This window comes from Pseudopipra pipra, chromosome 7, assembly GCF_036250125.1.
Source record: "Pseudopipra pipra isolate bDixPip1 chromosome 7, bDixPip1.hap1, whole genome shotgun sequence".
Taxonomy (NCBI): domain Eukaryota; kingdom Metazoa; phylum Chordata; class Aves; order Passeriformes; family Pipridae; genus Pseudopipra; species Pseudopipra pipra.
The window spans coordinates 35,472,931-35,494,514 of NC_087555.1; the positions used below are offsets into that span (position 1 = coordinate 35,472,931).

At 41.9% G+C, this 21,584-nt stretch overlaps 1 protein-coding gene across 8 annotated transcripts in view; it reads right to left on the reverse strand.

Annotated features, from left to right (window-relative positions):
- Nucleotides 1-9,977, reverse strand: part of LRP1B (LDL receptor related protein 1B) — a 675,294-nt gene extending 665,317 nt beyond the window's left edge. For all 8 annotated transcript variants that reach the window (XR_010432039.1, XM_064661626.1, XM_064661625.1 and 5 more), the window contains exon 1: nucleotides 9,710-9,977. Coding sequence is in view for 7 of the 8 variants with exons in the window: in XM_064661626.1 (XP_064517696.1) it covers nucleotides 9,710-9,791 (82 nt within the window). In the remaining variant the exon portion in view is untranslated. The remainder of the gene's footprint in view (nucleotides 1-9,709) is intronic.
- Between the last annotated feature and the right edge of the window lie 11,607 nt (nucleotides 9,978-21,584).

Sequence of the window (21,584 nt, forward strand, 5' to 3'; positions counted from 1 at the left end):
GCTTTTTACTGATAGTCCTTGGAGCACCAGTCAACAGCAGAATGGCAATCACTGGGAGTTTAGTTATTTTACATCTTTCTGTGAGGCACTTTTGACACAGTGTGACACCACTGGGAGAAGACAGGCCACCAATTAATGTAAATCAGCGTGGTTTCATCGAGGAGCATTTAACAATTCTGACATAAAATCATAACATGGTTCATACACTCATTACTGAACACCACTAATTGGTATACGGAGTTCTGCTGTTTTCAAAAAAAAAAAAAAAAGAAAAGAAACATATGAATTATTCCAAAAATATTCCATAGCTAAGGTAGTAATGGCATTAGAAATACAACCAGGTTTTATACACTTGAATGTGCTTTAAATACTGAGCCTCACAGTTTGTATCAGAGCAGTATTTCAGAATTTTGTCATCATCTGTTGACAACCATCTGCTTCAAACTTCTTACCGCCCTAAGAGTCGCCAAAATTGGATATTGAAAGGGAGAATTTCTGCACAGAAAGGAAACTATTCACAGGACAAAGTAAGTGGCAAAGGCTAGAGACCTGGACATGCATGTCTGGAAATCTGAGGGAAATAAATAAGAAAATTATAGAAACCTTGGTCTGGCACTCTCCTGTGATATTACTGGAGATGCAGTTCACAGGTCTCTGAAAACGTAGAAGTGGCAGATTAGCTGACACCAATTCTCCAGAGGAGTATAATCTACAGAGTAAATAGGTAATATTGTATACTGTCAACTCTGTTCAAGTCACAGCCATGGGAAACTCAGAGAAAGAAATGTAACACAGCAAGTGCAAGCCAAGGAATTCATTCAGAAGGGTCTGCACATACACACTGACCTGAACAGCTTGCTCCAATTTGCAGAAGTGTGATAATGGGCCACTTGGGTCAGGGCATAAGATTTTGTCTGCTCAAAAAAGCCCTGGTACTCGTGGCTTTGCTGTGCTTAGCAATATACCTTTCATGGCTCTCCCTGTATATCCAAGGTTTTATATAGATATGTATACACACAACATATTCCCACAGAAGTGGCTTACAGCAGCCCTAGAGCATCACCTGCTGCAGCTCTGGTGAGGCTCCAAGACACTGCCTGCAAAACACCTTTCTTGGTCCCACACAGCCTTGCTTTGCTTCTGCCAAAGGCATAACAGCAATTCAACCCAACAAGCTGCAGGCCTGGGACGGTGCTTTGGTTTTCATGCTTCCACAGTCTCGACTTGCTTCATCTCCCTTGCACATGATTTAATGCTGCAGTCTCAAGTGCTCTGCACCTAAGACTACTTACTATAAGACACTACTACGAAGGAACCATTCTGTCTGTAATCTAAATGTAAAAATAAAACACTTGGCTTAGAATGTGGCCCCCAGAGGAACAAATTCCATTTTGCAGCCTTCCTCCATTGCTTCCAGTCCTTAACTCCCACTGCCTGCAAACATCCCTCAAAATAGCCAACTTCAATACAGTCACACAAAATAAGCCTTGGTTTTAAACTGAGTGTTCCTTATCATCTTGGAGATCAGGACAGTTTCCCTCCAGGAGGTACATGAGTACCAGCAATGGAGAACACACAGGCTTGACCTACCCCTAGCTATACTTTATTATATACTGCTGGAAAAACAGCTATTTTAAGATAGGTTTCAAAAGAAAGTCAAGCCTGCTCATCCCTGGGTAAGTCTGCAAACATTCATAGAGAACCACCGTGCTGCATGAAAAGGTACCACCTTTATATTCCTTCCACATCTCCAAAACCAAGATACATTTTTCATCATGAAAAGTGTAGTGCTTTATCCAGAAGACCTGCAGTGTATTACTTCATCTGTATTACACAGAACCAGGTTCAACTAACCTAATGACTTCCAGGCAATAAAACATACACATCTTGCCATATTGAGCTGTCTGGAATTTCCTCTGGTTCTCTGACTTCATGGGAAGGTGGTCTCTTTGCAAAAACCAAAATTTTACATGAGAAATTATCAATTTAACTTCATTAGAAATAACTTATGTAATAAATCCTCTTCTAGAGGATTACTACAAACTCAAAAGGGAGAAGTAATCCCGCATTTGATCCACATGTTTTGAAATTAGACATGAGAAATATAAAAGTGGGTTCAGTTTAAGAAACCCAGGCAAAATCAAATGAAATACTGAAATAAAAATATTGCTAGAAATAGATATTTCTTGCATAAAAGTCATGGGACAATACGGAAAATATAATTTAATTAACGGTCCTCTAATTAAGAGTTACTGGTGAAATTTTAATAAAATGGTCTAAAGTTCCCTTACATTTACATGCAACCTGATTCTATAACCAGCAACGACAAAACAAATAATCCATTGAGTTCAGTGGTCTAGTTTCAGATCTGAAGTCTATTTGTTTATCGCAGCAAAACATAAATAAAAACTGTTCTCCTCCAGAGAAGAAAGAGTCTCATTGGCAAATGACACACCTTCATTTCATAAGCACACAGTTTTACACAAATATCAATATACTTTGAGTAAATCAGTGTGTGTTTGCAGATGCAAAAGAGCATACAACTGGCAATGAACTTACTTTGCTCTCTCCTCTTTTATCTTCACAGTATTTGCAAGCAAAAAGAGGCAGGTGTTTTGTGGAAACCTAACTATCATCTAGAAAATTACTGCTTTACTGCTATTTTTCATTATCTTCTTGCATTACTGGAACTTTTTTACACTTGTATTTTTATGACTAAACAACACTACAGCATTTCTCAAAAACAAACAAACAAACAAAAAAAAAAAAAAACAAAAAAAAAAAACAAAAAACAACACTGAAAATGGACATATCAGAAATGGTAGGTTTTTGGTACTTCCAGTGCCTTAGAATTATTCAGAAGAACTGTGTTTGAGGAAAAAGACCTTCCTGAACTTTAAGGGAGGTGGAAACCCAACTGTTCTACACCATATCACAGCCTCTGAGAACCTCATAAGCAGCCCAAACTATTTGACAATATCAGAATTGTATTTTAAAAACGGCTGACAAGATATTTTCACTAGTTTGCAGGTAAGCAAATTAAAATCATAAAGCATTATATGAAAGCCCTATGGGCATTTCTGTTGGGTGTGTGTACGTGTTCACAGAACAGCCTCCTAGACAGAACACCTCACATAAAAATACTGCATTTGCAGAGCATTGCATCAGCATTTGTCTTGTACATGGTCTATTCCCACTCCAATATGTCACTAGAAAAACCCCAACTGCACCTTTTCATTCTCTTTGCTCATCCGAGGGAAGACAATAGTGAATCTTATTAACTGCTATTAAAAACAGAGCTCTGTGGTAGTGAAAACTTTGAGGAATTACAGATATTATTCTGAAAGCTTAACTTTTATCTTCTAGCACTTATCCTACTGCACTGGAAGCACATTTGTTCAATAGTGCCATGCCCAAAAGTCAGCAAGGGATGTCCTACCGACAATCAGGCAATAGATAGTCCAAAACACATCGATATTACCAAGGAAAGGAAATAGATACATTCTTGTTCCTGAAGCGAAGCTGAGTTCCAACAGTTTGGCTCCTCTGGAAGGCCCCATCACTCAGCAGGAAGCAGCAGGAGAGGTGTTTAGGGACATCCGTCGGGTTTGGAAAGCGCATTTCGGGATTCAACGTACCATGCCCAGAACTCGTAACACTCTAATCTGTTTTTCCGCCTCAGAGAATGAGACTGTATTTCTGACTGAATGGAAATAAAAATCTCCAGGCATGCCTCACTTCCACACTGGCATTACATCATCTTTAAAAAGCCCTATTACTTAGCAGCACACTCTACATATTTCAGTGTTTTGTTATTAATACACCACTGCAATTTATTGCAAAATGGTCAATAAAAATGTGGTTGCTAAAGAGACATACAGCCTTCTCCCCAGCATCCAGCTCCATCCTCGGATTGGTAGGGTTCATAAACACCACACACAGAGCCCAATTTCAATTCTATATTTACATACTGCTTGGGAAGCAATGACATAGATAATAACAAAATAGAATAGTCCCATATAACACTTTCCAGGTACAAAGAAAAATCTTATTCCTGCTATGAGGATCTTGCAAATTAAATCAGATTAATAATATAGTGAACATATTACTGGCAAAAGCATGTGTTTGTCTCTAATGATCCTTCCCAGTTCCCATTAAATCTAATTAAAAGGCACTGACTGAATTTTATTGGAATTCCATTAGTGAGGTCCAATCCTGCTCTCACATAGCCTGGCACCCACGGGAAACAGCCCTTCCTCAGCCTGCAGAGGCTCTGGAGCATCCTCTCACACATGAGGGGAAGGTGCCCTGTCAGCAGGACCAGGGCTGGGCTGGACAGCTGATTTTACAGGGACAAGTCCTGGTTATTTCACTTCATCAACTGCCTAAAAAGGAAGTTTTTTACCACTTTACAGCACTATGTTTTGATACATCTTGGGAAGTTTTCCCATTATGGTCAAGAACTGACTAGTTAGCTAGAATAAATTTACAAATATTTTCAACTCTTCAATAGATATAATTTAAGAAGGGAAAAAAATCAACTTGTTTAATTAAAAAACAAACTAGTGGGTTGGACAGAAGGTGCAAAGTCATTATTTGAGTAATTATATTTTAAAAAAACACCAATTAGTTCCTAATTGCACTTACAAATATAAGACCTAGTTCTGCAACGTCTACACTTAGCCCAAACTGACATTAAATACAGACTCAATAGTCTGGATGACTTGCATAAAAGTAGCCAAGTTCTGCTATTTTCATCTTCACTGTTCATCATTAAGAATGTTTTGAGTAGGTGCAATTAAAATGAGTTCTCTAAGCAAAAATTTTTAATTGCATTTGAAGAACAAGACTATTAAACAACAGATTTAATACATAAAAACTAGGAAGAAGCAACAACATGCTGGGATTCCAAATATGCTACAGTAACAAAAACAATGTTCTATTATCTAAATTACCAGCATTTCTAGAGAAAGCCATAATTCTAAATTTATGAGTTAAAATGACATACGTCCTTAGAGCCAATGCAGTGAAGAGAAGCCTATTTTCTTCAACTGCAAATAAAAAGACCTGTAAGAAGGTGCTAGAGGAACACACGTGTCTCCAATCTGCAGACTGAAGTCAACGTGAGTTTTGCCACTTCAAATGCAGAAAGATCGGGGTCCATATGAACCTCAAAGGTATGGCATATGCTCAGATTTACATAGCAGCAGTCACGGAACACTTCAAAAGCAGCACTGTGTGAAGTAAGAGCTGCTCTCCGAGTCTTTGGAGGACAGCTACTTCAACATGCCAGAGCATCAGCAGAAGCTCTATGATAAATTAGTAAAAGGCTTGCTTCAGAACAAGTTTACATATAGTCTTTTCACATCAAACACCTACTTTTGAACTTTGAAATGCATCTTACCCTTTAAATACTTTGTGTGTCTCTACTGCTTTCATTTTTATTAAACTACAGGTCTTCAATACCTCTGAACTTGAGAGAACAACCCAGGTAAGAGAAAACATGCATGTCTGTTCACAGAAACCCACACAAAGAGCTTGCTCAGGCTCCAGAAGTGTCACGGGTTTGTGTGAGGACATACACACACCACTGAGTGCCTACAAAACCAAAACCAACCAGCCACTGAAACTGCACTTGTGGACATCTCCCACAATTTCTGTCTCTCATTAACTCTTATCACACATCCTTCCATGTAGTGTCCCAAACTCCTCTATATATTTTCACCCACCTCTGTAATTTTACCTGTCCAATGACAGGCAAGTTCTTATGTAATATTGTTCTTTAGGGTAAATAAACAGTAAAGTCACTGTGACCCTGGAGGCATCTCTTTTGCATATAAGACACTAATACTTATTATCCTAGATTCAGGACATAACCAACTTAGCTATGGGAACATACACCTCTGTTGTACAGCACAGAAACAGCTTTTTTAGGGTTTTTAAGAATACTTTCCAACAGATGGCCAAGCTAGATCTCAGTCTGGTGAAGTACAGCAGTGCTGGTACACCCGGGTTCCAGAATAAAGCTACTAATAACGAGGTAGTTGTAAAGCCTCCTGATGTAGTCAGTGTCACCTGCTGTGACACCTCACTAGGGAGTGAAGGCCATCGGCAGTTATCCCAAGGAGACAAATTTATTTTACCTGTTTTGTGTTTCTGCTACAGGGGTGAGTAAGCCAAACTCACATCAGCCTAACCTTAAGCCTGAAAATTCCACTTCAAAGTAATTTGCTTCCAGCTTTCACTTAAATATGGTCAAAGGACACTGCAAAAACAGTAAATTCCCTGCTAAGTGGGATGAAGACAGAAGTTTTGGAAGCGTATGCGACTCTGAATAGGAGTAGCATTCACAAAGATTAGTCTTTCCTTCTTTAAAACAGCTTTTAAATTATAACAAAACCCAGTTATAAGTCATCACCCAGGGAACTTGAGTTTTAAGTTATATGGTAACATTTTCCCATCCTGTGTAAAGTCTCCCTTTGCAGGAGCATCTCTTGCAAGACTTTGCTGACGAGCTGTTTCACCACACCAGCACCTACAGGGTTTTTTAGCTCCAAAACACTAAAACCTCACGTGAAAGACTCCACAGCGAGAGGGCAGCTCAGTGCTGCTGACAGGGATGATGTGACACCAAAACCAGACACAAACAAGGCAGCAGTCCCACCACAGACAGCAAGTCGATTCATAACGAGCAATGCCACCCATTAATACTGGTGTGGAGACACATCTCACTGACAACACCACCCGCTTGTGGGGATTATCCAATCAAGCTCCCATTAGCTGGGACATCTATGTAATTCGGATCTCCTCTAGGTAATCACGCCAATTAGTACAGTGGATCCATGTAACGCTGTTCACAGCAGCAGAGACACAAAAACCAAACAAGGATGAGAGAAAAGGGGTGCAGGAGCCTAGGCACGGAGCCAGGGTGAAGCTCCAAGGCCGGGGAGAGCTGTGGGAGGGAAACACGCCCACCACAACCACAGAGCACCGACGGGACTTGTGAAGTTTCCCTTCACGTCTGTAGGGAGAGCAGGTAACAAATGTGTTCTCAGCTTCCTGAGCTGTTAGCAAGGTTTCTCTCAGACTTCTGAAATTCATTTTTTTGCAGTTATCCTGTGACGGAGTTGCAACTGTTGCAAGGAATCTGGGTCCATCAGTCTCAGGAAAAGGAGGACTGAAGCACAAGGAGAGGAAATCATACCTCTTTATGGCTTAAAGTGGCACAACCTCAGCTGCAGGACTTATCCCTTATCCTATCACACTCCTCACTTCCTTTTCCCATCTCATTTCCAGCTCCCCATCTCCAAGTCATTTTCTCTTCACAGTGTTTTGTATACATAAAATTAGAGGAGCTGTAACCTGGCTGAGGACAGAACTGATAAGACTTGGAAGCATTTAATTGTATTTCAAATGCAGAGAAAAGGTTCAGATAATTCAAAGTTCGGTGGGGTTCCCCCCCACCACCTCTTCTTTTTCCCCCTGATGTTATCCACTGGTCTAACAGAAGGTGTTACCTCTCCCTACAGCACCTCACTAGTATTTTATATTACCATGGCTACCACAACACTGCTATTAACACAACCCATGACATTTTCCCAATTCTCTTATTACCAATGGCGAGCCTCAGTGCATTCCAAATTTCAATGCCTTTCACATATATTAAGCTGAGCATGCTCCAGTGACTCAGATTTTCCTCCTGTAAAGGAAAATCAGCTTGGTATGGTCAATAATTTTTGCACTGTATCATAAAGTTTATCTGATGTGCAAATGTAATTCCCTTTCTGGATGCCTCATCCTGAATCCCTTTTAGGTTGAGACCACTTGACATTTTTTTTAAACAAAATGCCTTTTAAGTCTTAATTTGTGCAGCACTCGGTTTTGATAAGACATGACATTATGATATGATGAGTTAGTTGATTCTAAGTAAATTTGATTTATCCCACTTTTTGGGCTGGTATGATTTACAAGGATGCTGCCTTTTAAGACAGGATTGATTTTAATATAGGCTGACAGCACTTTCTTTTTTTTTTCTTGTGAAACACTAAATCAGAGCAAGGTAACTGGGGGGGGGGGGGAGGCACCAAAGGGAAAATGAAGCAAAATTTAAATACCAGAAATTAACATTCATGAATAATTGGCACTTACTTATCTCTATCAAGGAAGACAGAGCAACAAATCAGTTTCCAGAACAACTCCACAAAATGTTTGGAAGTTTGATTTTTATTCATAAGATCAGATGCACACTAGAGCTGCTAAAATCTAATCTGACCATTTTGCGACTACCATGGAAAGTTCTTGAAATATTTTCCATCAAACAAGCACCACCACGACCACGAATCTGTGTGAACCAAAGCAAAAGCGTATGTACCCTTCAGAAAACTGAAAAAGATTTCCTAAGAGCCTTTCCATGGAATACTATCCTCATTTCCTTGCAGTATCCTTGCACCTTGTGATGCAGCGTTTTAAACAGACAAGTTTGTGATGCAGCAGCAAGACTTTTCTCTTTGATAGGTAGTTATTTCTCATTTTTACAGCATGAATCACCTGTGTAATTCTGACAGATACATGAGAAAGGGACCGGAGAGGTTTGGTATTTCGGCTGAAGCAGAAATCTATATCCCAGACCGACTATACAGACACACCCGCACTCACCCGAACGAGTTGTAAGCAGTTAGTAAACAATTTAGGAGATGGTGTGTACGTGATGTAGAGGAGCTGAATGTCTAACAGTGAGAATTCAAGGCTTTACAGAGTTACATTTCTACTGAAATCCAGCTAAACCCTCACAGACGGGGTACAACACCACCCAGGGCATCTCATTCATGAGAACACGCAGTTTTGAAGCTGAAGGGCTACAATAAGCCGACAGACAGTCTTCTGACAGGCAGTGTTTTCTACAGCGGTAAGAAAACCTGAGTCAGAGCAGCACGCTGCTGTTCCCGCACCTGAGCCGCACAGAAGGGGGACTTGGGCTGTACTTAGAAAATACCCAATTCAAACATCTCCCAGGAAAATAAGAGAGGTGTGGTGACTGTATAATAAGCGACACGAGCCCCCGAGCCCCGCTCCGGCGGGAGGACCGCCACCCTCCTGGATCAGAGACTTCTGAGGAGCAGAGCAGAGCTGGAAGTTCTGCGATCGCCCACCCCGAGGCTGCGGGACCCCCGAGCCCCGCTGCCCAAATCCAAGTTCAGGGACCGAGCGAGCGGCAACTCGGGGAAAACTGAGGAGGGAACTTTTGGAAGGCTCGGGGGAGCGCAGGGCGCTCGCCGCTCCTGCGGCACCATCGCCGCCTGGCCACGGGACCGGTTCGGGGAGCCCCGACCCTGAGACCGGGACGCTCCGCAGCAGCGGCGGCGGTCCCCAGGAACGCACCCCGCGGGTAGTGCGTGGTGAGGCAACACAGATCACTGCGGGACATCATCCCGCTTCTCGCCTCCATACACTCGTCGCCGCCGAGGGCTCGCCCCGCAGCCCAGTCGTGCGGGAGCGCGGCCAGGGGAGCGCGGAGAGGGAGCGCGAACAGGGACCGCGGCAAGGGGAGCGCGGAGAGGGCAGCGCGGAAAGAGGGGATGGGAAGAGGGGAGCGCTCCGCGGCCGCGGCCGCCCCGCGCAAGGCGCCGAGGAGCAAAACTTATTCCCCGGGAGAAGCCGGCACCGGCGGGAAGTCCCGCGGCCCCGCGCCCTTCCGCGGACGCGCCCTTACCTCCGCGGGCTGCCGCTGTCAGCGCCTCCGCGACGGGCGGTAATCCCCAGAGCATCGCCAGCGCCAGGAGCAGCGCGGACATCGCGGCGGGAGCAAGGCAGGAGAGGCAGGAGCCGAGCCTGTCGGCCGCGGGTGCGGAGCGGCGGAGCCTGTGCGGGAGGAGCCGCGGGCACCGCCGGCACTTTGGAGCGCGGAGCGCGGCTGGGCTCGCCGCACGCAGCGAGCGGGCAGCGCGGGGCGCCGGCGGCCGGCAGAGCCGCGCTCCGCCCCGCGCACCGCCCCGCACCGCCCCGCGCACCGCCCCGCACGGCCCTGCGTACCGCCCTGCACTGCCCCGCGTACCGCCCTGCACTGCCCCCCTGCAGCCACGCACCGCCCTGCACTGCCCCGCACAGCCACGCACCGCCCCGCTCAGCGCCCTGCAGCGCCCTGCAGCGCCCAGCACCACCCCGCACTGTCCCGCACAGTTGCGCACACCGCCCCATGTACCGCCCCGCACACTGTCCTGCACTGCCCCGCACAGCCACGCACTACCCTGCACAGCCCCGTACCGCTTCGCACCGCCCCGCGCATCTCCCTGCACCGCCCCGCACAGCCCCGCACGCTGTCCCGCACTGCCCTGACCGCCCCACAACCCCGCACCGCCCAGCGCGCTGAGCGCCAGGCGCGAAGCCGCCTCACGGGATGCGCCCATCAGCCCCTGTCCCTGTCCCCTCCTGCCTCGCTTGGGGCTGTGGGTTTTCTCTTAAAAATCTGAGGTGATTCTTTTGTTTTTAAGTTCGCAAAGGCAAACTCGCGGGAGGCTGGGGTGGGTGAGTCAGCAAAAAGAAAAAAAATATTAAAAAGAAGCCCATGTGCCATGTAAAGCTGCAGGAATGGTGGTGCTGAGGGAAGGGGATGCATGTCTTTGGGCTGTGGATGAAAAGCTAATGTCCAAAGCTGCTCTGCCAAACTTGACTTTGGTTAGTGATACTTCACAGAATCATGGAAAGGTTTGATTTGGAAGGGACCTTAAAGACCATTTTGTTCCACTTCTCTGCCATGGGCAGGGACACTTTCCACTGGAGCAGGCTGCTCCAAGCCCCATCCAACCTGGCCTTGAATGGGGCTTTTTTTTACTGATTCACAGTATTCATACTACTTTAATAACACAGTGCCATCTCAAAACACCAACGATTACTCAATGTACTATAAGTGCTCTTAGTTGTCTTGAGGTAGGTCTGAGCTCCCAGCCAATACTTGTTCACTGCTTTGGCTTTTGTGACTTTACATAAGAGTATTAGCTTGAAATCATCTCATAACATAAATACAGTTTGCTTATCACATCTTCCCACATTTTTTTTTTTTAAGCCGGGCCCTTTAACAGGAGAAAGGTGCTAAAGCTTTTGCATCATCCTCAGATATTAGTTTTCTCCAAAGACAGCCAGGCACTAAAATTGACGGCTGAGACCTTCGCGTTCCGAGGGTAAAGCCTCAGCTCTTTCACCCCCACATTAATACCCTCAGCACAGAACCTAAATATCTTTTATATGAAGCAGTACAGCCAAGAGGCTTCCAGGGCCAGAAAGATGAAGTGATGTTAAAGGACAGAACAATACACAACCTAGGATAAATGTCAAATATTTCATTAATTCTGTTAACCCGCGGGAAGGGCCCTGTTTGCCCAAGAACCGAAGAGCCCAGCCTGGGTCTCAGGGTCACCTCTGAGGTCAGGGACTGGTGGGACTCATAGAAGGGTGCAGGTCACTTTATTACTACAAACAATTTACAGCCGAAGGGAAAAAATCCAGTTGGATCAAATTCTGCATTTAGCTACTGCCTGTAAAGCCTGTGTAATTCCCCTTCAGTCAATCAGTATTTATACAGTCATAACTGAGCAGAATTATGGATCCCAGAGTAGAAAACCTTTGTTAATACAGAAACAGATCTGAATTAAGGCTAAAAAATCTGGCAGTGTCTTGGAAATCAGTTGTTTTTATAACCAAAATGAAGTCATGCTGAATGTCACATTGGAACATCGTTCCACTGTTGTTTGTGGATGAGATTGCTCTGTGTCCTCCCACAACCCCTCCAAGCCACCTACACGGCTCTTAGGCATTAACTGTGATTTTATTTGAGCAACCTTTTGCATTTCAAGTGGGAAAATATGTAGATGGTAGAGCCAAGTGAGAAAATGTGTGAAGGAAAACAAGGGAATTCCAAGTTTTAAGGAACTCCTGCTTAAATCAGTGACATTTCGCACACGCCAGGACTGTCACATGGTATAAAGGCACATATTCACAGCGAACATGCTGTCCCAGAATTCTCGGGATACAGAACTGTCTTTACAGAGCAACCTTCTTTCATCTTGACTTCTTCCATCTTCTGCAAAAGTCTCAAAGTCTGCAAGGTTACGGGTGGTCATGCTTTTCCCCCAAACGTTATCTGTTAATTGGCGTGCTGCCCTTTCGTGCCTCCTCACAAAAGCTCCTCAACTAAAATCTTGCTTTTCAACCACCTAATTTGCTCCTTTTCATTCTTATTCCATCCTTATTTAACAACAGTCCTCACTACTCTCCTTGAATAATTTCCTTTAATGATACAGTGCCATTTAGTGCCCATTTTAAACATGAACATTTATGGGAGGCTTTGAAGAATTGATTGGTCTTGCTTTCAATACTGCTGATCACATATGCACATAAACTCATTAAAATATTTAAATAATATTCATAATAAAAGTCAATGGCCTCCTTGTTTACAGGACATAAAGTGTCGATAGAGAGTATGCAGCCAGAATTATGACTAAAAACCCAATTACCTGTAAGTAATCATTTGTCAAATTGCTGCCTAAAAATGTAGCTGGCTTTAAGATAATGCCATGAGGTGATAATTCTCATAGAAGCCTGGTTTTCAAATACAGGCTGCTGAACAAATAAAAGTTGACCTTTGATAAATCATTCCCCTCAGCATCATTTCCTTTAAACATTGCTCGCTATGAAGTGATGGAAGGATGGGACATCTCTATATGATGAGATGGGACAACCTCAACAATACAGTGAAAATACATAGAAGTAACTGGCACTCTCATATCTCCTTTCCACGTCAAAAAAAGGCTGCACCACTTTGTAAGTGGTGTAAGTTTCACCATGTAAGTTTCAATGTATATCTTTTATGAATAAACCTAAAAACATTTGCTGAAGTGACTGGAATCCAAGCAACGTCTATACCCGTATTATAATTCAGATGCCTTAAGCAACCACCTGCTGTATGACATGCTTTTCCTAAACCTCAGACTTGAGAAAAAAAAAAGGAATGGCGATTTTTGCTGGAAGCAGTTTCTTCATTTCCAGCCTCCCTGCTGTTGTTTGCAGGCACACAACTGTGTTCAGATTTCTGTGTGGTGGCTGAACACTGAGAAATGCAGGACGGGTGGCAGATACACAGAGCAGGAATCAGACTAGTTTGTCAAATGTTTATTGAAGTCTCCAGTCAGTCCCATTTGACAGATCCAAACCAGAAGCACTGGGGAGTTGAACAGAGAGCAGACAGAGAGGAGAGAGACAGAAAGGCATTGAGGGAATCTCTTTTATTTGTTACAGCTAGAAAAAAACTTAATTATATAGGAGACTGGAGTGAAGTTCTTGTCGGAAGTAAATTCAAAATTAAAACTGCTCCTAGAGATCTGTTTGCACCTATGGTACTTTATAACTTCTTCCTTCCAATCAGAGTTATTAACTCTGACAAGTTAAATAAATTAATTCATCAAGCTATAGAATATTATGAAATCTCTTATTGAGATAAATTAAACAAAGTAGAACCAATCATTTGTACTTGCTGGTATAACACAACACAGGAATATTAATTATCAGCAAAAGGTGATTCTGGCATTAGTCACTATGAAACTACCTTGATTGCATCACTAAAAATTTGGTTGTGCTGTTATATATTGTGTATCAGCCATGGCCTTTGAGTAGGTGTGTGGATAGGGATGGTCACCTTGATGATTCCCCCACTGCCTGATGTGACAGGGGCAGTAGGTGTGACGGTTGCTGGCGATGTGTGCGGCCCTTTGGGGAGCATCATGAGTGCCCCACTGGGTTGCTAGGGAATGGTGTTGGCAGCCAGTCCAAAGGCAGTCGGGTGCCCTGCCCTGTCCCACCAGACAGAGAAAAGTTGCCAGGCAGCAGCTGACACAGGAGCAGAAAGAAGGGAGAAAGTGTTTGAGAGAATCGAGAAAGGAAGAAAGACCAAAGATTAAAAAAAGAACAAAAACACCCACCCTTTCTGAATTCAGGGGTTTGCATTACACGCTGTCCCTGCCGGGGAAAACATCCCTAAAGGAATTTTTCATTACTGCAGTGCAACAGTGGTTTCATTATTAAAGACTTTCTGAATGTGCATCTTCAACAGCTGCAGGAAAAGTTCTCCATGTGTGTGCCTTGTAATGTGTATATTTGCATACCAAGTGTCACGGATGGAAATTGCTGCCTGGCATTCGAGGTGGTTTGGCGAGGCTTTAATACATAAACTGGGACGTATTAAAAACCACATAAAAACAGGTAAGTGTGAAGACCTACCTCACAACTGCAACAATAAATGGGACAAGAAAACCCCGAAATCCAAAAGCATGAAATCCTTAACCTTGATCTGTTCTGATCTCCGTCTTCCTAAAGAAATTCTGTTATATTACTTTTCTTGCGAAATGCTTGAGAGGTGGTGCTGGACCATGCTCTGGTTCAGGTGAAATGCAGTGAACTGATGCAAGTCTGCTAAAGGGCAGCTCAACACCAGCTTGTGATACCCAAACATCTGCTCAGGACAAGTGACATTTTGTAGTTAACTGAATATGCTTTAGTGGAGGCATAAATGGGAAATCTTAATGCTGATTGCAAGGTTTGTTTCTCATAAAAAATAGGCTCATAAAAGTTATTAGAACAGAAAAGAACTCATCACCTTCTGAAGTCTGTTTAAAGGACAATTTTGAGGAAAAAAAAAAAAGCATCGCTTTCAAAAGAAACTTCCAAATTATTTTATTACCTCATAAATTAAGGTGCTTTATAATATAGGCCAACTTCTTTACCTGCCATCCTGTTGTACTTGGTCATGCTACACCCACATGCAAGGAGAGATCAAATTCATTTCCAATGAGTGGAGTAGAAACCCCTTGTCCAAAAAAATAATGTTTATGGCCAGTGCTCAGAAAAAGTACGAAAAGTAGAAAAAAGAGAGAAAAATATTGGATTCAATCTGTTTCAAACTGCCATGGTAAAATTTTTGTCCAGACCATGGTGCATATTAGTCAGTTCAAAGTACTTCTTTCTCCAGTTTATTCCAAAATTAATATACCCCATAACTTCAAGAACCATAAGAAAATTACCTTTGCTTAATAAAATGTGATTTTCCAAGACAGTGGACACCTTGAGTTCATCTGACAAATACCCATGAGCACATCCTTATAGGTAATTATGAATTTATTCTACATCATTAGTCCTGAAGGCCCAGTTACTGAAATGATTGAGATTTGGACACCTAAGTGCCTGTACAGTACTACCAAGGGGTGGCAGAGGGAACCATTCCTACCATTAGTAACTTTGGATTAATTCCATAGTTTATAGCATTTATACAGCACCTATTCAGAAACCTACATGAAAATTGCCGAAGGAGAGAACTCATCTCTTTTTTTATTAGATCTCAATGCAATCTATTTATGAAATTTTCAATTTCATCTTGTAAGTGTTGTGAAGTAAAGTGTACAGCTTTAGCTGCCTCTTTTATTTCCTAAACACGGTATCAGGAATAACCTAGTGGGATCTTTCTCAGTGATAGCAAATGATTAAAATAATAATAATGCATAATGCATAATGTCATTCCACAGAAGTCATTATCCATTTCCACAATCTCCTATTAGGTTTCCATATTTTACTGCTCTCGAGGAGCATATATTTGCCATTTGCCAGAAGCACAGAGGTAATATCTAAAAAACAAAGGTTTTTTAAGACTTACACCTGGTGGTGCTGAAATCAGAGATACTTAATAAGTATTGCAAATGGATCCTGTTATGATATTTATCAGTGGTGTATTCACAGTTGTGCAGCAGATCATGAAGAAAAGATGGTATGCCACGCAAATTGGTGTGCCTGAACTGACAAACCTGGGAAGCTGATGGTTATTTGACATGCCCTGGAAATACATAAATCATTTGTCCTTACAACAATAAAATCAATTGTAATAGATCCATTTATTATTAATAAAGTGCTGTTGCCACCCTCTCTTGTATATCAGCTCCACCTGCCAAAAATATCTCGATTTGGAGCAAAGCAGTGATGCCACTTCACAGTTGTATTTTAGTTGCTTTTCCCAAGGGAAATGTTTCCTTTCCATCCCAACCATACCTCCACATTGCTTGACTCATCAGTCTTATAAAAGCCTGAAATTTCCCCCTCTTGATAAAGTTTAGACACATGCCTGTACAAACACTTTCCTTCTGGCACATTTTGATTCTACAGAGACATGGAATTTTATTACTTGGATGGGGTTTAGCCCTATGGATGGTGGTGCATCATCCCAGACTCTATCCCAGCCCTATTGGAGTGGCATCAGTGCCTCCTGGCCAGGTGTGAGAGCTTGTGTGCAGAACTGTTTACTATCCAAACTTCCTTTAGCAGTGCCTTTAGGAGAAATTAGTAGTATTTACCAGTTTGAGATGTTTGGAAAATTATCCTGCCGACAGCTATTATATTCACTTTTACAGTCCCTTCCTCCAAAATATATCAGAATGAAAACTTATGGGTCTGCACCACAGCATTTCAAAGACTAAATGAGCCTTCCCCTCCACTTCAAAGCAAATTATTACGCGGTGGCAGCCAGGTGCCATAGCGGGATTTTCATTCTGGTTTTGAGCTAAATCTGATTAATCATAAAACAGATCAAATAAAGGAACATCTGGTACAAGATTTTTGCCATCAGATAAAGGCTTTACGGTAGCTGTCCAAATGACTGCTGTGGCAAACAGCCACCACTACAACAGTAGGCAAAATTTTCCTTTGAGGCAGGAAAAAGAAAAAAAATAAAACCTAACAAATTGCATAAATAATTGCTTCACTCCATAAAGCCAAGAACGGAGCACGTGAATGTCATTAAAGTTTAAAACAATCCCAAAAACTCAATAGGCGAATAATAACTGTCTCTACCTTTGAAACATCGTGGACGAGGTACCTTCTTTAGAATTTAAAAATGCAGACAAGCCCCACAGTCTGCGCGGTGCTTTTTACGCTTTTAGCATAATCAGCCTCTGAATGTCATTTAAATGCACCTTTTAATATCACTTTGTCTTTCGTTGGGGAATAGTGAGACTGCGACAAAAAAAAAAAAAAAAAAAAAAAAAAAGAAGATTTAGTTTATTTTACTCACTTTTGTTCTTTATATAAAACGCAATGTGAAAATGTGCCCCAGGGTCTGCCCCATCCCAGCGCAGCACAATCTGACAACTTCGGGAGGAGAGGGATCTTTTTGCAGTCCTTGAGTGCCCCCCATAGGCTACTGCTCAAATCATCGTTTTAAACTAGGCATAAACCCAAAAATCTTTCAGTCTTAGGGAAAAGGAGCCTAAAACCTTAAAAAACAAACAATGTTCCCCTCCTCCAAATCAAGATATATATCACAAAGGTACATTACAGGGGTTGACATAACTGTAATGCCAGTCAGTATTTAAATTAAATTTTATTTTTTGAAAACTGTCTGTGTTTAATAGGGTTAAGGCTGCAGTTAATTCTAAATGTAACTTATTTAAATGTGGCTACTTAAACTGACAAATTTTTTTCTCTCATAGATAAAGCATACTTAAAAAAGCAGAACACTTACCTTTCCAACAGAATTAGCAAAGAATTCAAATTTTTATAAGAATAGAAACTGAAAAGGCATGTTGTAACTTGAAATTATATAATTCTCAAAATAAAAGAATTTATATAAATTTATAAATTCTATTAAAAATAAAAAAATCAGCAAGTTAATTATGAGGCACACCTAAAAAGTAGGAATTTTAAACTTCTGATAATATCTCTTTTTATAACTGCCTTCCACTCCTCTTTGTGAGGGCACTAAAATATGGTCCTTTTATCTGCTGGTTGATGTTAGAGTAAACATCGTGCTTTGTAGGTAATGAAACTTCCCACATGTGACCTTAGGAGGGGTCAAATACCTCCTTGTCATGTACCCACCTACCTTTGGAGCATCTTATGTTGCATGAAGAAGGAAGGTGACAAAAAGAGCAAAGTACTCAGAAAAAATATCAACTGTGATGTAAAAAAAAAAGTTGAAGAGGCGCAGTCATTGAGAAATATGTTAGATCTGCTTCAATATGGAACAGAAACCCTCTGAGGGGTTAATTCCACCAGGGTTATTTGGCTAATGCTGTTAGGGAATCACAGCATTTACTCTTCCATGTCAGTAGATGGAATAACAATGAAACTCAGAAATTGCTACATGGAGAAGAAGGAGAGTTGGAAATGAGAAAGTGCAGTGAATGATGCTGTGGGAAAAGCCAAAATCAACTTCTAAACAAAGCTCACATTCATCTTTATATGTCTTCCTTATAGCAGAAGGAGACAGGTCTCCTATCTGTGCAACTATACCAATGACAATAACATGGCTTTGTACATTAAATTTAATCCCTGATCTAAAACTGAACAGTGACTATTCCCACAGAATGACTCCGACTCTCCTTGGTTTGAAGTCCAGCTCATTTGCTCTTTGCCTTCGCTCACAGGAAAGACTTTTGCTCACTTGGAGGTGGCTGACCTAGTGGGACACTCAGAAGACTATTTCTCTTCCCAAGCTCTGAGTAGATCTAGGAGAAGTTTCCTTGAGCAAGTTGCTCCGTAAGTCTTCGCTGATAATAGTTTTAGAATCACTGCTTGGGCCTTTAGATTATTCTTCTTGAAAAATGTGATTCTGATTTGAAACACTGATTTGATCCTCTTCCCCTCTTTCTCCCTGCTCTAAAGGATGGGTATCCTCCTCGTCTGAGCAGTACAGATTCTGCCATGTTCTTTACCTGGAATGAAAATACAGATAGTGCTGGTGGGGAGAAAGAAGAGTAGAGAGACAAAAGGCCTTTATGTTAAACCAGTCCCTTGTTCTGGTGTTCCTGGTTCAGCTGGGTACTCACTTCAATAACCTTAGCAGCTCCTCTAAAGAGAGAGCAGCAGCAAGCTGTGCATTCACACAGAAATCAAAGGGCACTTGATATTAGGTAATATCCAATGCCAGTTGCTTGTGCAAAATAGCTTCAAGAGTTTCAAAATTTTTTGAATACCAGAACAGTGGCAAAGGAGACCAGATGATGTCAAAACACACGTATGTGTCTGTGGCTGTGAGGGACTGAGGCACTGGAACTTCACTTTCAGCTCTAATCACGAGAATGTGAATATGAACCTGTTGTTTTCCAGTCCTTTTCCTTGATGACAACATGACAGATTTTTCTCTGCTCATGTAGAAAAATGGGGCTCAGCTCCTCTTCTCCATGCAAGAGGGACACAGTTCAACATCTGCTTGTTCTTTTCCAAATGGCTTTCAAGGATTCTGTCTTAGAAGTCTTAAAAGAAAATTGAAGCAGCATGAGGGAGGAAATTCTTTCATGGATAAATAACTAAGTGATTAGAAACAAAGGGTAGCAGTAAATTATTATTATTTTCTCAGCAGAGAAAGTGGAAGTCACTACAGGAGTCCCCAAGGAGTAGTTCTGCAGTATCACATGCGAGCCAAGAAGACATCGCTTGCATTGCAGTTTACACTTTGTCTATCTTAAAACATGCAGAAGCCTTATGTAAACCAGTAACCTGGTGCCCTTCCTCTGAATGAGAATGCAGGGGATTGAAGAGAGAGTAAATGAAACAGAGAGCAAGGAAAGACAGAAATGGAAAACGAAGAAATGAACAGAAGGGGAAATCACTGCTGGCTGGATCGGTTGGGAATACTGGTCCTGGAGGAAGCCTTCTCCAGCTGATCTTAAAAGCTTATTCAAATCAACAAAAAAAAGGAAAGGAGAGGCAGGAGTGGGAGTGGAAATTACTTATCTGATGGAAAGAGGCATTAAATAGCCCTTGGCCCACCAGAGGATTATTGAATGAAGGGCTCCTGCAACTTTTGAAATCAGACCTTATTTACTTCTTTATCAGTCAGGCTTTGTCTTGGTAGTAGTGTACATCCTTAAGCTGGCACTTGGCCAATACTTTTAGACTATGAAAATAAACTAGCAGACTCTCACCATTAACTTGTACTGAGCACTATTTCTTAGGGGTACAAGTGTATGCAAAAATAAATTAAAAAAAATTAAAAGACAAAAGCTAAGAATGGCATTTATGTAATTTCTCGAAGTAAACAAACATATCTCTGCAAACCCATAAACTAGGAAGGAGAAAAAGCCTTTTAACAAACACTCATATTAAATACACTTTGATAGAAAGCTTAATTCCTTCCTTTTGAAAAGAAAACTCTACAAGGATGACACTATAGCAGGACAATTGTCCCAAATAATAATATCCCAAATAAGCAGGCTGGAGTTATTTGAAATGAAGGCAGGAAGATCTTGTAGTACCCTATGACAATCCATCTGGGGAAGATTTCAAAAATATCCAACACTTACTTTAATATAGTCTGTCCCAAAGGCAAAACTATTTGCTTTTCACAAGCACTTTTATGAGATACATCTTAAAAGTAATCACTGGCAGAGATAATTTATTGTTAGCCAGAGAGGATATTGAAAGGCAGGGGAGCTATTAATCATCCATGCAGATATGGGTGAGGTGCTGGCCCTATGGAAGTCAATAGTAAAATTCCCGTTGACATCTGTGGAGCTGGGCTATTACTCTCTGTGCTGGAGGTTTAAGTGTTTGCTCTAGCTATTAGGTCAAGTTTCTCGTTCGCATAATTTCCTGGTTTACACAGAGTTACATCACGGTTTGACCGAGGGAGTATCTTGAGTTTGCTGGAATTAATGTTTTTTCTGCAGGAGTTACTACTTGAACATTAATAATAGGAATTGTTACTGTATTACAAGATGCAGGTATGCTGTAAAAGTCCGGGTGTAGAGGAATGGTCGCTCTTTGTTTGTGGAGCATTGCGAGGAGGCTACGGTTGAGATCTTGTTGAGTGAGACAATGTCACGCTCTCTTCCTGGCAAGTCTGTCTGTATTAAATTTTGCTTTCCCTGGTAGAAGTTCACAATAGAGCTCTCAACTATAGCAAAGCAGCATCAAGTCTAATAAACAATTCCAGAAATACCCACACTTGAAAAGCTTTCACACAATTACCTGTGTCCTTCAGGATAATCCGCGCCTTTCATAGAGAAAGTGGGGACACGAGCACCAAGAGTTAACTCTGCAGCAGAAAAAGGAAACCAGAAAAAATATACAGCTTTAAGCAAAGCTATTCCCTTTTCTGTTGGAGAGGGTGATATGTTTCATAGCAGATCACTTATGCCACTTAGATGTCATGATCAACACACTCTCACTTCTGCTCAATATTTAGGTTCTTTGTGAAACATGTTGCTGATACTTCATACGGCTCCATCTCCGCTGCAGCCATAAAGGATGTGATCAAATTATTTCTACCTGCTCGTAGACAGGAGGCATCATTTTTAGTCTCAGCCCAGGGGAACAGAAGTGATTAAACAATTGCTGCTTAGCATCACACATCACCAACAGTCCATCGCGGAGTCAGCTGCAAACTAGCAGCAGCAAAGATGTTTGTTTTTACACTCTTCTGGGCTGCCATGGCAGCCAAAATATTCTCTTTCTCTGAATTGATTTGTTCTGAAAGCCCAAGTATATTTGTTTTCCTGAGGAAATCCTTATGATTAATAATAGTTAGGTGAGAGTTATTTTGTGTGCTTTATTTT